The sequence below is a fragment of the Chroicocephalus ridibundus genome, chromosome 3 (assembly GCF_963924245.1).
Source record: "Chroicocephalus ridibundus chromosome 3, bChrRid1.1, whole genome shotgun sequence".
NCBI lineage: Eukaryota > Metazoa > Chordata > Aves > Charadriiformes > Laridae > Chroicocephalus > Chroicocephalus ridibundus.
Window position 1 is genome coordinate 46306644 of NC_086286.1, and position 16594 is coordinate 46323237.

At 41.3% G+C, this 16594-nt stretch overlaps 1 protein-coding gene across 1 annotated transcript in view; it reads left to right on the plus strand.

The window, feature by feature from the left end:
- Positions 1–8388: 8388 nt before the first annotated feature.
- Positions 8389–16594, plus strand: part of NID1 (nidogen 1) — a 48458-nt gene continuing 40252 nt past the window's right edge. Inside the window, exons 1-2 of the mRNA XM_063328984.1 lie at positions 8389–8717; positions 16081–16380. Of these exons, the coding sequence (XP_063185054.1) occupies positions 8514–8717; positions 16081–16380 (504 nt within the window). The 5' untranslated portion in view covers positions 8389–8513. The remainder of the gene's footprint in view (positions 8718–16080; positions 16381–16594) is intronic.

Genomic DNA, 16594 nt, shown 5'->3' on the forward strand with positions numbered 1-16594 from the left:
TAGATCCACAAAAATCAATTATCTTGTTAAAAGTGTAGGTCCAATGTAATACACATTTCCCCCCATTGTTTGTTGCCAATAATTGTACCTCCAACACATGGTGAATAGAGGTCTCTAAATGGCAATTTCATATTGTATTTAATGGCTCTAAAGATGGGTGGGATTGCTGGATCAGATCCTTGTTTTTAGGGACAACTGCATTAAATACATAAAATCTATAAATAAGAATTATTATATTTCAAGAAAAAATAGACACTTAAGGAACAGATTTAGGTGGTCTTATTTTGGAATATACTTTTTCTTTGTTAAGTCATTTCCTTAAGTTTAGTGGCCTTACTTGAAAATAAGAATAACCCATGCTGCCAGAACTGTGCTTTGAAAGATCTGTGCTGCTGGAAAACACTCAAATGTTTTTCATGCAGGAATTTTGAGAGAATCATAAAAGATTTGCAATTAAAGGAAAACAGACGTGAGTTTCTCTGAGAAAGAACTCAAGGAATGAGAACCGGTCAATGAGCCGTAAAGCGGGTCAGCCCTGAGATCCCAAAAGGTTAATAAAAAGCCTCTTCTGGAAAAAGACAAGGAAGGAAACTAGGAAGGACATAACCAGTACAGAGTTAAAGGCACTTGTGGGGAAAAGGTAAAGGAGAAGGATGTTAACGGTGAGTTCAGAGAGCTCAAGGGAGAGAAGACGTGATAAGAAAGATCATTTAGGTAGAAGTCCAATAGTGACTGTAGAGCAAGACCAAATAGTTACTTGAAAAGCGTTTTGGTAACTTTTCATTTCCAAGTGTAACTTTTCCAGTTGTAACACTCTTGCTGTCTCTCCCCCTTGAAAAACTTATAAATACACCTCTGACTGCAGATACACAATACGCATCTGTATTGCTAAATGAGGGAGGGACAGGGATCTCTCTCATGCACTGGACCCCTGAATATCCAAACTGCTTATGTGTTTAAGTGTTTAACTGCTTAAGATTTCCTGGCTGCCCCAAACAGGTCTTTCCAAGACAAAGCACAGGAGCGGTCTGGGGACAGTTTGCTCCAAGGACCACACTCTAAAGGCAGTCACAAGCTAGGACCAGCCTTTGTTCTTGGCCCTATCTAATCTTCCAAACCTAGCCCAAAGGCTTTGCAACTTCAAATACCTGCACATACCCTTGTGTCACAGGCTGTGGCAAGTGACATGTACCCTTAGTCTTGTGCTGTAACTAAAACACTGCTAGACTGCTTAACGGTTCACTTTATTTCAGACACTGTGAACTAGGGGGGGAAAAAACCCCACATTCCTGTCCTCGGGCTACAATAACCCAGCAGAGATCATGGGCTAAATGCTATGCAGTGCGGATACGGCCAGTGAGATCTAGGGGTTAGAAGTTTGGACGCAATCCAGTCCTTGCTACTTGGCCTCAGGGATCACACCCTGTCCCTCTTTTAATTGGGAGTGTAGACTACACACAGGGTTTGTTCTCAGCAGCCTCTTGCAGAAAAAAAAGAGAGTTCCTGCTTTTCTTGCTCCTACACTGTCACTTCTCCAATGAATAAGTTATTGCATCAGTCCTAGTGTTTGAAAATAATGCCTCTTTTTCCCAGGGGCAACATGATTGTTTCTGTGCAAGTTGCTTTAGTGCAGGTCTTCATGTTTTATTGTTACTCTGTGACAAAACTGCAGTGTTACATCTGAGGCTAAAACACTAAACTGTGTTTGGGAAGAAATGAGTGGGCTACTGTTTACATTAGTCTGCAGATTCCAAGTGGAGGGAACAGCAATACAAGTCCTTGGGTCAGGAAGAATAAATAGCTGTAATTCATTGAATTACTCCTGTTTTTTTGGATCTGGACTGTTTCAGGCCAAGGGAAAGTTCACAGTCTTTACACAGTTTTTAAAAAAGCAGGAGAGAAAAATCTTCTTTCAGCATTATAGATGCATGGTGTGTTACAGCCAACTAGATGCATTATTTCCAACTAATTTTAAACATAATTTATCTCCAAGTACATAAATTAGGCCTTTGGATTGAAAATGTACAATAGGTTCTTGAACTTATGCATGTCTAATCTAAGAATAAATTATTATATTTATAGCACTTCATAGCTACAGTTTCAACTCAAGGTACTAGAAATCTTGTGAAAAAAAAATAATAAAAAAATGTTGAAAATACTGAATTGTTACCCACCAGTTTTTAATAGCATTTTGTGTGGAATGATCAGCAGAATTATCACTCCAAAAATTTGCTTGTTGACAATGTTCTTGGAGTCTAAGTTTATGATTCAGGCAAACTTTTGAAAAAAAAAACATTTTAGTCTTTGAGCACACGTTTATATCCATCCCACTCAGCAAATTATCTTAAGCTCGCAAATAAATTTCAGTAACTCGTAGGAACTTTTGGTGTGTGCTGAATAGATTCCTGAAGGCAGAAAGCCTTTGAAGAGTTGACCAGGAGACATCAGGAAATACATCTTCTTTGTTTGGATGGGCGAATTTTCTTTCTGTCCTTCCAACAGGACTGGACAACCAGTAATTAAAATTCTTGGCCTTTGCTGCACCACAGCATCATCTACCCTGAATGAAAATCAGTTTTACCCACAGCTGCTCAAGGTAATGATATATTCTCCTGGGTAAATTTCACTAGCTTAGGCAATAGATTCCATTTCTGAAAATCAGTTTCAGAAATAAGTCTTTTTCCTTGTAAAAAAGATCATCCAATCATGATGGGGAAAAAAGAGTTAAATGTCTTCTCTAAATTTTCATGATTATTTAGACTCATCTGAGAAATCACATACTCTTTTTCTGAATGATGATTATTGCAAGTTGTATTATTCTATCAGACAGAGAATCTAGGCAGGGCCAAGCTCCACTAGGCTGGGTGCTCTATAGGCACAAGAAGCAGGTGTGAGATAGTAGCTTGGCTGTCACAGGAGATACTGTGCCAATGTTTCAGGCTTGATTAGCCCTTTTGAATGTTTGTAGAAAAGTTGAGGGGGAGCTTCTCTCGTAATCATTTGTTACGGAATTTCTAGCCACCGCTAACATCAGACCAGTGCTTGGCCTCTATTTTCTTATTGATTGTCATCTAGGAGCTTTGTTGCCGGGAGCCAATGCAACATCTTTTTTGTGTGTTCCGTGTACAACTGAAATTCACAGTTATTGCAGTCAAAGTCTGGATCCCGAGTAAAACAGAATACAAAATTTAGCAGTACTTTTGTTTGGGGTGCACATTCCGTCTGAAGTGATGATTTAACTTGAGATGCATTAAATACCATCTCATCACCAGACTGCAAGGGGTTGTGTTTTCCCTGTGTCTATTATTTCTGTTCTGAAAGCTGACACAGTAAGATATCAGTGGGTCAGAGTAGTTATTTCTTTAGTCTCAGGGTGGATAGGAGGTAAAAGATACCTTTTCCATATCTGCCTTCCTGTCCCATTCAAATTGCTTTTCCACATGCCATTCCCATTGTTTAAAAAACAATGTTTCTTCATATTGTAATTGTTTTTTGCATATACGAGAAACTGGTCATACATTCCTGACTCCTGTATGTTTTTTAAAAGTCTGAAGTCAGTTATTATTGTCTGTTTGGAGGCTTTTGTTGCACAAAGCTAAAACTTTTACATAATAACAAAACAGTAAGACTTGGAGTAGGTGTAGTAGTGCTGTGCTGAATATTTAAAGAGAAGATTTATCATATAACTTCTTGCCCTACTACAACTCTCTTACTGCAGAGAAGTCCTAGTATTCTTACTGGGTTAGACACTCTATTCTTAAGAGAACAAGCATTAGGATTTAAGAAGGATATTTTGATAAAATATAAAAAAGATAAAAAGCGACATGTTTTTCTTGTGACTGCATGGCAGATGAGAGGATTGTAAGGCTGCTTTATTTATCTAGCCAGTTTCCGTGATGCTGATATTTTTCTGTTCCATTTTCCGTTGCATTTTTCTTAAGTTATAAACTGGGGTGAAGAAGTGTTCATGCCTCTGTATAAGCATAACTTTACTGCGTAACTTCCTCCATGGTTATTTCTTTTCTGCCACTTATTAATATAGTCATCAGTTCTAATAATGAGACTTAGAAATAGATGAAGGTAACCCTAGAAATGTAAACAGTCCGTCCTTGCACCAGATGTAGGAAGGGCCTGAGAGATACTGTCTCTCCCATGCTGCTTGCCCTGCTCCAGGCAGTTACTAATCTGTTACTGCTGTGCACCATTTTATTGCAGCAGTGTATCTCTTCCATACCGAGCAGGTCATTGGCCAAGTGTTAACACATCCCCATTCTTGCCCGGCTGTTATCCAGAACAGGATATGAGTTCCCAAGGAGCTTGTCCTTTAGTTGCCCTGTAAGTTCTCCAAATGAGAGAAAAAGAAGGGATTCCATAGTCTTCTGTACCCTGCACTAATGCAGAGGGCGAGGTACAATATTGCCCTTCATGTGCATGTCTTTGCAAGAACATCTAAATGCTTTAAAATTAGTCTGTTTCTGTAGAGTTCTGCCGCAAACTTATGCTTTTTTGAAGTTGTTCCTGAGTCTTGTAACTTCCAAGTGATACAGGCTCATGTAGAGTTACAGAGGGAATCTCATCATGTTTCACTCTAATGAACAATGAACATTAAGTTCCAAGACAGAGTGATTTAAATTTATGATGCTCACTCCATGATCTTCCTGCAAGCCTTGCTTTTGCTTGTGACCCTCTGATTCCCATGACCTTGTCCCTCTAAAAAATGCGCTCCTTCTCAGCAGACCTCAGTCCTATTCTTTCCTGTCATTATCCCAAATGCTCAATTCTTTCCAGTTTGTTACCACATGGTTACTCTGTCGTTTGATGATCCATCCACTAGAATGCTTTGTCATCTTTGGACAGCAGATGATCATGAGGGGCCCAGGGCATTACTTTCCTTCCTCCAGTAATGCCAGCAAAGGGACACTAGCTCCCTGTTCCCTGTTCATAGAACCTCAGCAGGAGCTTGAGAAGGTCAGGAGAGTCACAGTATCTGCAATCCCCTTTTCCAAATCTCATGACATGTAGGCCGTAGAAGTTTTCAAATATATGTGTAACTGTGAGCTATTTTAGTACCATATAAACATAGAAACTCAGGTCAAAATCTGTTGGGCTGTCTTGTCCTATGATCAAATACAGAATTATTCCTTAAGGTCTGTTGTTTAGTAATCTGACCAACCTAGTGTTGGACTACCCAAAGCTTTCTGTCGTTCTGCTTCCACTATGCCTAATCTGTGATTTCTCTGAAAATAGACTCCATGCTAAGGAAGCATTTTCTGATACTTGGTTTCATGGCTTCTTTTAGTTGCTTTGATCTCCTACTTACCTGTACTCCTCAAGCTCACCCATATAATTCCTCATCTGTTTGGTAGCACTCATCAGATATTTGGATTGAAGGTACTTTGACGGAAGATGTTAATCAAATCTCCTCCCCATTATAATTTAGCCAAGTACACATGTTCTGTTCTTTAACAGTTCCTTATACATCACTCCCTCTGGTCCTCTGATCTTTTTTTTTTGTGTTTCACTCTGAATTGTCTCCAGTGGTGAATTTTCTGTGAGATGGCTGATCTCACAAGCAATTTCTGGAAAAGCAGTGTCATTAAATCCCTTTAGAAAATGTCACTACCTCCTTGTAACACAATAAAACCTGCTCATTTGTTGTACAGTGTCTCAGTGGCTGCTCTGGGGATGCTGATGCTTTGTAAAACGCTGTCATATCTGATATATGATCCATTGAAAATGTGATGTTCTTCTTGGCATTTACTAGCAATGTTCTGGAAGATTTTTCTCAATGGTGTGTTAGCTGGTGATATTCCAATTTGCATCTGAATGCATTTCTTCCCTTCCTAAGTCTTGCTGAAGAGTTTTGCGTTCTCCATTCTGGTTGGTGTTAGCAATTAAAGTCTCACAATTAATTACATTGTATGTAAGCATGCTTTTCCATTCCTTTTTCAGGACATTATTGAAAATGTTAGAAAGGACAACTAGAAATATTTTTTTAGTCTTACAACTAACAGTTCTCATTACTCCTCAACGTGGAGCTGCATACAAGGTAAACTTACTCAACTACAACAGAAACACTGCAATCCTCTTAAGGTAAAATAGACTAAACAATCACAATATACTGACTAATGGACAAAGGATTTACCATAACACAGCTATTACTCTGTGTTTTAAACATGCAGATGTAGATACTTAACTCTTAAGCCTTCAAATAGATTTCAGATTTCCTACAGCAATTTTCTGGTTTCCCAGTGGTCCTCATCCTCCAAATTCTGGACATAATACTAGGAAGACATGTGGATCTGACAGGAAAATATTATCCTCTCGGAGCTTTCTTCTTGTTGTGCTTGTATCTTCCTCTGGTTGAGGTTGACTTTTGTATTGAGGGAAAATGTGACCGTGGAAAACTTCAAGCCTAACAAAAATGAAATTTTTATGTTGTGAATGTGTATTTCTGGAGTGTGAATGTGGTTGTGGAGGTGTTATGGGGTTTAATGTAGGCTTTCTCTTGGTTGTGGAGCTGCATTGCACAAGCACATGTTGCCTTTAGGTTCTGCAGGTTTGGAAATAGGCTTATGCTGGAGAGGGGAGGTTGTAATGGGAGGATGATTTTGTTGTTGGTAGTACACCAATGTACACAATGTGGGGAAGAAGTTATGGTTTGCTTAACTGCTTGTAGTTTAAGTATCCATTTGTCAAACAAGGAGAAAGATATCTCAGCTGCGTACCTTGAGGCATCTTTGTGGACATGGCTGTGCTCAGATATGGTGGTGATCCAGCCAAGAGGCTACTTTTGTAGCAGTGGTTAGCCAGATATACCTGAATCCACCAGTTACTATTTGACAGGCTCTGAAAATATGGAAAGAAGTTGCAGGTGAAAATACAGCGAGATCTGAGTTGTGTGGAGAGAAGACTTGTCTTCCTCCCAGACCACCACCTCTCAGCGGCTGTTTTCACTGAAATATAGAAGTCAATTGTAAATAGTTGCTAGTGATAATAATCTAAAGGGGGCCTACAGGAAAGATGGGGAGGGACTCTTTATCAGGGAATGTAGTGATAGGATGAGGGGTAATGGTTTTAAACTGGAAGAGGGTAGATTAAATTAGGTATTAGGAAGAAATTATTTACAGTAAGGGTGGTGAGGCACTGGAACAGGTTGCCCAGGGAAGTTGTGGATGCCCCATCCCTGGAAGTGTTCAAGGCCAGGCTGGATGGGGCTTTGAGCAGCCTGGTCCAGTGGGAGGTGTCCCTGCCCAGGGCAGGGGTTGGGACTAAATGATCTTTAAGGTCCCTTCTAACCTAAACCATTCTATGATTCTATGAAGGGTGATTAGATATACAGATGTGTTTCTCTCTTTTTGATAGGCATGGTTATAGCTCTACCCCAGAATGTCTTGTGCACTTGCAATTTGCCAAATGCAAAATTATGTTTTCTTACCAAAAAAATGAGCTGGTGTTTAAAGAAAAGTAAAAGGCCATGTAAAAAGCATGTGGGTAGCATTTCAGCTGCCTTCCCTCAGATGATTTTCTGCCATATAAACATTCTGTGGAAATATCACAGCATACACTTTACTGGTCAAGATTTAATCCTTAAACACTGCTGTCTTCACTTGGAAGCTTTAGGAAAAATGTATGAAATATATCACTTGCTTCTGAGTGTTTCTTGGGAGCAGGACTAGGCTATAAAACAAGACATAGTCAGAAAGAATGTATCTGGCTATCCCATATTTCTTTTCTATGTATCTCATATAATCAGTAAGTTTTCATTTTACAGATTTGGTGGTTGTTTTTTTGGTTTTGGGGTTTTTTTTGTTGTTGTTGGTTTTTTGTTTGTTTGTTTTATTTTACAATCAAATGCAGCTCTGACATTGATGGTGTTAATTTATGAGAAACATTCAGATGTATTTCTTCATTTCCCCCCGGTAATAAGCACCTAGTGTCAAAATGATTTCAGAAGACAGCACAGAGATTCGTATTTTTGTTTCACATTGATTTTGGTACTTCGTTTCAGCACGTTACCCGTTGCCACGATGGCGGAAGATACTGCGTGGAAGAGTGCACATTTCCCAATGCCAGAAACCCCACCGCTCCTGGGAGGGAGCCGTACCTTTGAAAACATCTCTCGGACGCCTGCAGCCCCGCACCGATTTCGCTTCCCCGGATCCTCACCCCACAAGCGGTACGCTCTGATGCCCGAGGCGGATGGGTCTCCGGACAGCCCCCTGCGCCGCAGCTAACCCCGCTTCGCTCCCGGAGGCGGCGGGCCAAACCCCGAGCCGACATGGACACCCCCACCCCACCCCCCCCGCGGCTCCGGGCTGTGGGAGCGGGCCCCGGGGGTCCCGGCGGCGGGCGGGCGGGTTGGGGCGGAGCCGTGCCGGGGTCGCCCCGCCGTGGGGCGGCGGGTCCCGCTCGCCCCCCGCGCAGCCATTGGCCCGGCCCGGCCCGGCCGGCCCCGCTGCCCGTGTTTATAGCGGCGGGACGGCGCCGCCGTGGGGTCGGGAGCTGCCGGGATGCCCGCCGCGCAGAGCTGCCCGCGCTGGGTGCTGCTAGCCCTAGCACTGCCCCTGGCGCTGCCCGCCGAGCGGCTGTCGCTGCTGCCCCACGGGGAGGAGAGCGGCGACGCCGCGCTGGAAGCCGGGGACGATGCGCGCTCGGCGGCGCTGGAACTGAGCACGGCGCTGCACTTCTACGGCGCCGCCGTCCGCTCCCTCTACGTGAGTGCGGGACCGGGGAGGGCGCGGTGACCCGCTCCGGGCTGCAGGAGAGTCGGAAAGGCGGTTGTTGGGGGCTCACCGCGGGGGCTTGTCGCCTGTCGCCGCGGTGCTGCCTGGGTTTAGGTTGATGCGCTATGGTGCTTGTTGGGTTTCACGTCAGTTGTGTGAGCGCCGTGGTCAGAGGTCGGTCCAAAGCCCGTAATTGTTCCAGTTGCGTTCAGTCAGATATCGGGCCGTGTTAGTTCCTCTCTCACACTGTGGCTGTTGCTGTTTCTTTGCAATGCACGCAGTCTGAGGAGGCAATGCAACAGGCAGCAGGAGGGTAAAGAGAATATAATCGATTATCCAGAGTGAACACCATCCCCAGCCGTTTTCTGTGCTCCCGCATAGGGCGTATGTCCAGCTAAGAAACATCCTGGTCGTGGTTTATGTTTTGTGTGCTTCAGCATGCCAAAGTCACAAAACTGAAACTATGCATGTCTAGCCAGCAGCCTGACATGTCCAAGACTTGCACCTCTTAGCACTGAGAGGGCTATTCTGACCCTTAATGTCTTGGGCATTCTCAGATGCTCATTGCTGAAAGGTCTCTTGGGCAGGGGAAATCAGCCTCCAGAGCAATTGCAGGCTTTGAGCTCCAGGCAGACTGTGTGTGCGTGTCTCATAGCAGAATCTGCATCCCGGAGTTGCGCATGCATGTTTATAGCTAATGGAGGACGTTTGGTATATGAAGGTGGGATTGAAAACAGATTGTCTGTAGCAGAGCTGCTCAAAAGCAGACAGAAAAAATGTTTAAATGGCAGCATGTCTTCAGAATGCTGCAAGAGTACTGGCTGTTTTATCATTGCCTCTTTTCCCCTGAAGCCTCATCTACCCTGGCAGTTGAAGGCGCTAACTAGCGTATTTAGAAAGGTCTTAGTAGGGAAGGTGCAGCGTATTTAGTTTAGTATATTAATCTGATCGAATTAAAACCCACCTCCATGTCCAAATAAATCAATGTGCACCACGCATCTCACAAGCAACTTTGGGAACTAATCTACATGGAGACACTTGGGAAACTAGACCCCATGTGGCTGCAGTCATTCAAAATCTGATGTAGTTTCCATGTACTTGAGTTTGTTTTATGAGTATTCACTGAAGATTTGACATGCTTGCATTACACTGAATTATATTAGTTCTGCCACTTAAGTTGTGCTCTTTTTCATTGTCCACACTGCCCCTACCTAGATAAATCTTGAAATCACATCTGCAATCCAAAATTTTGAGGGATTCAGGTTATGCCTGGGTGTTGTTAACTTAGGCTGGCAATAAAGATTAAGTAATTCACAAGTACTAAGTGGAGTTCAGACTTCAGTTTGACCCTTAGTTCATTGTCTTGTCTTCCACACTCAAAGTTTGGTCACTGATTAGCCAACCCAAGTAAAAAATACACTTCTTGAAGCACAGACATATTCTCCAAAGTTAGCGGCCTGTGTATCTAGTCACTGAGAAGCAAAGATAACAAGTAACGTGTCAGATAAGTGACAGAAAGGGAACAGAGTTTTCAAGGAGCAGTAAATTGGTTAACAACACTAGGTTTCTTTAATTTAATGATCTTGTTACTTGCCCGTGCCATAAAACAGGAACGCTTCTAGTTAGTTTTCATCTGGAAGAATACTCACATAGAGGCTATTCAAGAATCGCTTTTAGAGCTGTTGCAGCATAATTACTCAGTACTATGGATGGGCAATTTTAATATAGGCGAAATCTGATAATGAATGGTATTTCAGTATCAGTCTACATAATATGCAGAGGCTTTTAACTTGCATTTAATCTGCCACAAGTATTGCAAAACAGAAGCACAGTACGAACTGTATGGGAGTAGTGAAAGGAGAAGTATACTTGTTAAGGAAAGGTATTGAGCAGTTTTAATGGCACTTTCAGAATACACAGTATTATTGTATATTGGCAGTGAGTCCTTATTAAGCTCTATGATGTTATTCAGTAAGCAGAATTTACCAAAGTATTGCTAGTTGATAGTAAATATTGTCAAGCTGATACTATTAACATGTGGTATCGGTGGAAATACATCATAATACTTCAAGGAATTCCTGGATCAGGTTTTGAGTTGTGATGAAATACATCTTTCTGTATGGTTCATCAGGATAATGTGATAAACTTATCTTAATTTGTGGGTATTTGATTTTTGCAAGTTTTGCCTTCAATCAGCTGAAGGCTGCCCAGGGAGGTGGTTGAATCACCATCCCTGAATGTGTTTAAGAGTTGTTTAGATGTGGTGTTGGGGGATATGGTGTAGGGGAGATTTTGTAGAGGGGGGTAGATGGTTGGACTCGATGATCCCAAGGGTCTTTTCCAACCTGAATGATTCTATGATTCTATGAAAATTTACATGAGTTCTCTATTTTTTACAACAGTTGAGAAGCTGAGTTGTTTGAGTTAGCTTTACACATGAATAAAAAGGCAAGGAGTTCTGAAGAACAATTGTTTAGTATCAACTTGTCATAAAATCCCTGGCAACAGAACATTTTTTTTTTCATAGACAGAAGAGAGAACTTTTATTTACTATAAGTGGAAACAGACTTCACATACTGTAATCTTCAATATGGTGTTTTCCTATGCAAGTTTTGTGACATTGAATCCTGTCATTAACCCATACTGATATATTTGTTTTAATAGCACACTTTTATTAAGTTTTTTTCAGTTTACACTAGGGCTCACAGATGTGGAAAATCTAAAGGATTAGGGGTTACTTCCTTTTAGGGAAGAATCAGAGTCCTTTAAGAGCTTGGATCAATTTGTTAATTGTTACTTTTATTAACTTCCTAAATTAATAGTTGATCATGTTTATATTAGAAAATTTTACTGCTTTAAGTCTAACTGGCACTTCATTATACAAATAAATTCAATTTTTCTAAACTCTCTTACTCAGAAATATTCAAGTCCTCAAAATGCCTAGTAATTGAACAGGGGAAAATACCTAATTTGTTGGAAACTTTAATTTTTGTTATACACAGCTACGCTTTTTCTTTCAATAGAAGTACTTTGTACTTCCTTCTCCTCACTTGTTTTTTCAGGGTGGACCCGTAATAGAGCATGTGTGATTTGTTCTGCTACAAGCCACAAATGTATGTTAACTATGTGTGTAATCCAGAAGTTTAACATGCTAAAAATACATTTGTGTTAGTTCCTGTCAAGTTAAATACTATTATACCCTAAAAGGAAAGATGTACAGTACAGCTGGTCTTTAGACAACGCCCACCTGAGGCTTTTTTTTTTTTTTTCTCTTTCCCTTTTGACAGGAACGATACTTTAATGACACCCAGTACTCACCCTAAATTACTTCTCCTTATTTTGGCTGTGTGACCTTAAAAAGAACAGGGTGAAGTTAAATCGTACTATTCACCATCTTTGTCAATATAAATGTATTCTTAAATCTGAAAATTAAACCCATTTTTTCTGTTTATGTTCTTTCTCTACACTAAAAATCTCTTCACAAAGTGAGCAGTTTGTGTATTTATTTTCATTTAATGGCTTGCAAATGTTTTCTGGGTGATAGAGTACTTGCAATCAAACAGTCTCTTAAGATTTAAAATTGAACTATCTATCTCATTTATAAACTACAAACAAATTAAAATGGGTTTGGCATTTTTGCATCTCCTTAATCAAAATATTTGTTGCATTTAAGCTTTTAGAAAGATAGGAAATTAATAGTCAGAAGCGTGCCCCTAATAGGTGAAAAGAGGAAGGCCAAATGGTAGGTCATTTCTCCTGGTATCTACTTTGTTCTGTAGTATTAACTAGTCCTGATTGTATTTTCTCTTAATGTTATTTTAATCTCCGCCATAAATGGCGGACCATGCAGCCGCAAAGTCTGCACACACCAAATCTGATGAAGAGCATGGAATTTGTTTAAAATACTTCAAACACCAGTCATCTCTCACAAGAGGATTTGGAGTGGGAGTAGGGGTGCTTGTGTACAAAATGCATAAGCAAGGAGAAGGAAGGGCAAACCTTTTAATTTACTCTAAATCTATTACTTGAAAGGTAGAGCACGTCTCCTTGCTAAAATGTCTTAATGCCCACCATACTCCCTACTGAAATCCAGTGGTGTAGTATAATTGGTGGCTTTTCATTTTTAGGGTAAATTTTAGCTTTGCTTTAGAGGAATATGAGGCATTTTCTAGTGTACAGATGTTATAGAAGTTCTGGGAACCTTTCTGGATGAGATCTCTGTTGCACATCTGCCTGCAACTGCAGGGTCTACACTGGGCTAACCCATGCTATCTTTTTAGTCCTGTGTTCCTAAAATTCATAGTTCACCTTAAGATCTGTAGCCACTGTTAAGTTAAAAATGATTAAAGGAAAAAAAAATCACAATATGCAGCTTCTCCCACCCTTTCTAACATGACCTGAATTCCCATCATGCTTGTGCAGATTATATACTGCTTATATATCTTAGATATATGTTCATGCATAAAGCCAACTTCCCATTTTTTACATGATCTTAACTTTTTTACTGTTTTTCAGCTGTAGCAGCTAATGAAATTATACATCTGCAGACAATACAGTCAGCATATGTCAAGCCATTTTTAAAGTAAATTCTGATATACTGTATGTACTATTTGTTAAGTTCAGCTAATGGTTCCTGCTAACCATTATCCAGTTATATACCAAGCTGACTGCCCACTAGCCTGTGGCAGGGGGCACGCTCTGACCCCCTGGGTAGCCAAAGGAGGGTTCAAGGTATAGGTGTGTGCTGTATGAAGGAGTGATTTGTAGTACAAGTTCCCATACTACACTTTTTCTGATTTGGTCTACATAGTGGTAGTAATGGTGGTCCAGAGTTTAAAGGATGTTGCCAAGATGTATGTAGCCAACACCCCTGGCAGGCTTGCACAGCCCACAGTTTCTTTGTGTCTTGAAGAATATACGTAGTACTGGCCTCCTTGTTTCCAAATGTATATAGTAGAAAAGCGGAATTAAAATTTGGAGAAGAGGAGAATGACCAGAGACAGGGAACAGCCCTTATACAGGGAGTACATGAATAGGCTTGGGGTCTTCATTCTGGAGAAGAAATTGCATAGGGGGAGAGAGCGGGCAGGATTTGACTGTACATCTCAAATACAAAAACTAGGGGCCATCAAATGAAGCTGAGAGCCAGACTGAAAACAAACAAAAGTAGGGGAGACCTCAGAGTATGAGTCACAGATCTGTGGATTTCCTTTTTAAGGGATTTTGTGGATGCATAAAGTTTATATGTGTTGAAGGGAAGACTTAACAAATATGTGAAGGAGATCCACTGAGGATGAATAAACAGTCAAACCACAGGGAGTCCCTCGAGCTGAATGTGGTTGGAGGCTGGTTGGAAGAGTACATGCAAGTCCTTCTCTTGTTCTGCTGAATCTGTAAGCTACCAGGTATGGTTGGGGACTGGCAACTGGGCTAGATGGCCTTGTGGTCTGAGTCACGGTGGCCATTCTGACCCTCTTCCAAACGTTCATAGATGTTCTGTAACGTTGTGAACACCTTGCCCATATGAAAAGATCCAGCAGCAGTTTGTTCTTCTTGGACTTGCAAGAATCCCTGTGAGTGAGATAAATCTCTGAGAGATTGTAGTTTTAGTTTCATAGCTTGTGGTGCCAGTTTTGGGACCTCTGTCCCTTTCTGAGTCATCTGCCTGTGTGGCAGCAACTCCAGAGTGGTGAGTGCCTGGCTGCCTGCAGGTAGTCAGATGTGTCCTGTTATCAGGTAGTCAAACTCTTGGAAATACACTTGTATGTGTCTGATTCATACAGTGACATACACGTCTGGAAGAAGGGCTCAGGACAAAAAGCTGTGTGTGGGCAGTTTATGTGTTCCCTCAAGACCTGACACGTATAGTCTTGCTTGCTGCTTCTGTGTGTGTGTGTGAGTCGGCTCCAGTTTGCCAAGGGAGTTTGGCTGTCACACTTGGATATGCCCTGGCATCTACCTGCATGTATCCATTTATGTCATTTTTAGTCAAAGGTGGTTGGCAGTGACTCACTGACCAGTTATATCTTGCTGAGCCAGTATATATGCATTTTCAGACCAAGAGATTCACCTATATGTTAACGCTTACTAATTACTTTTCAAGTAACAAAGCCAGTTTTCCGTAGGACTGTGTCAGGGCACTCAGCTGCAAGGGAATTTACAGGGTGGCCTATATCTACTGTAGAAATTCTGTCTCCTTGCCTTTATAGCCTGCGGTACAGGAGCTGTGCTCACAGCATATCTTAAGAGTGAGCAGCAGCTTGTTGCAGTCAACCTTGCACAGTAGCAGAGAAGTTACTAGGAGAATGGTTGTAGTGAAGTGAAAATTAGAGCAGTCCTGGCCAGGCAGAGAGAAATCTGTACATCTTCACAGAAGACTTTCACTCAAGCTATTAAAATATTTAAGCACAGAGCAGGTTTTTGTGGGGGCATCTATGTGTGGATTAGTTTGTTGCTCAGAAGTTCTATCAGCTTCAGGGGCGCTGCTGTAGTAGCAAGGAAAGCTCAACTGACCCGCTTGCATCCTGACGCCCTAACCAGGTTTTCATGGGAATGACATAGCCTGTTGTGTTGTGAGTGGCATGTGTCTGTGGCACAAGAGAGAGCTGTTCAGTTTCTCCTCCCTTCCGCGCTTCCCTCCCCCCCCCCCATTTTTTTTTCATCGACAGCAGTCTTTCTTAGGAATGGGCAGCTTTCTAAACTGTCCAGATTAAGCATCCTCCTCTGCCTTCATGGTAGAAGTCCATATTCCCAGGGGGTGTGCTATGACTTTGATACAACTTCTCCGTAATGCACTCTGCTTTAGACGTGGTAAGAATCTAGCTCACTGGTTAACTGAAAAAGTAACTGTTGCAAATACTTGTTTCATCCTTCCCATCCCCAGTCATGCTGTTGCAAAACTGGACTTTGTGAGAGTAACAGGTAAAAGAGAGAAGGGCTTTTTGGTCATCTGGGAGGGTCTGTACGCAATTCTTCACAGAACTCACAGAGGGGTTGTGCTGGTTCTTGGTCTAAGAAAGACTTGGAAACCTGTGAAATGTGGTAGTTATGTATATCTTTGTTAGAAGAGGCACTAAGCATCTGAAAATTAAATAGCTAAAATCTTTATCTAGGGAAAAAAGGTTGGTCTATCCATAAAGTAGTCCTCTGGTTTTGGGCAACGGAAATCCCAGGACTCCTGACATTGGATACAAAACAAAAACTTGGAAAAACTCAGTTACTTTACAAATAGAAGGCTGACTTTTGACTCAATTTCTTTTGGAAATGCAATGAAAATACTGTGATTTAGAGCACATAGGTGTGGGAGACAGCCATATGAACAGTATCTATTTTACAACTTTCACCTTTTTATTAGGTTGCCACTAATGGGATTATTGCAGTGAATGAACCTTCAAGTGAAGAAAAATATCTTGGTCAGTTCCCAGTCAGTTTTGGAGCTATTGCTCCTTTTATGGCTGACCTGGACACAACTGGTGGACGTGGAAATGTGTATTACAGAGAAGATTCATCCTCAGATGTCTTGCAACTTGCATCAGACTATATCAAAAGAGGTTTTCCCGGGACTACTTTTGATCCCAGCAGTGTTGTCATTGTTACCTGGAAGCTCGTGGGTCCTTACCAGGCACCGGGAGAACATCAAGCTTTGGAAGAAAAGGTGAATGTTAATCAGATCTTTAAGACATCTTAGACACATGTTCAGCTGAAATGTAACATCAGAACCTGTTGTTTTGAAGGCTTGAATTCCTTTGTGTTTAAGTGAGTCCTGTACAGTTAAGAACATATTTTGTTGTTGAAAAGGCTATGCAAAATAGGAGTTTCCAGAATTGTTACTTGGTTTTTATTTTACAGTATTTTATTCATTCAAAAGA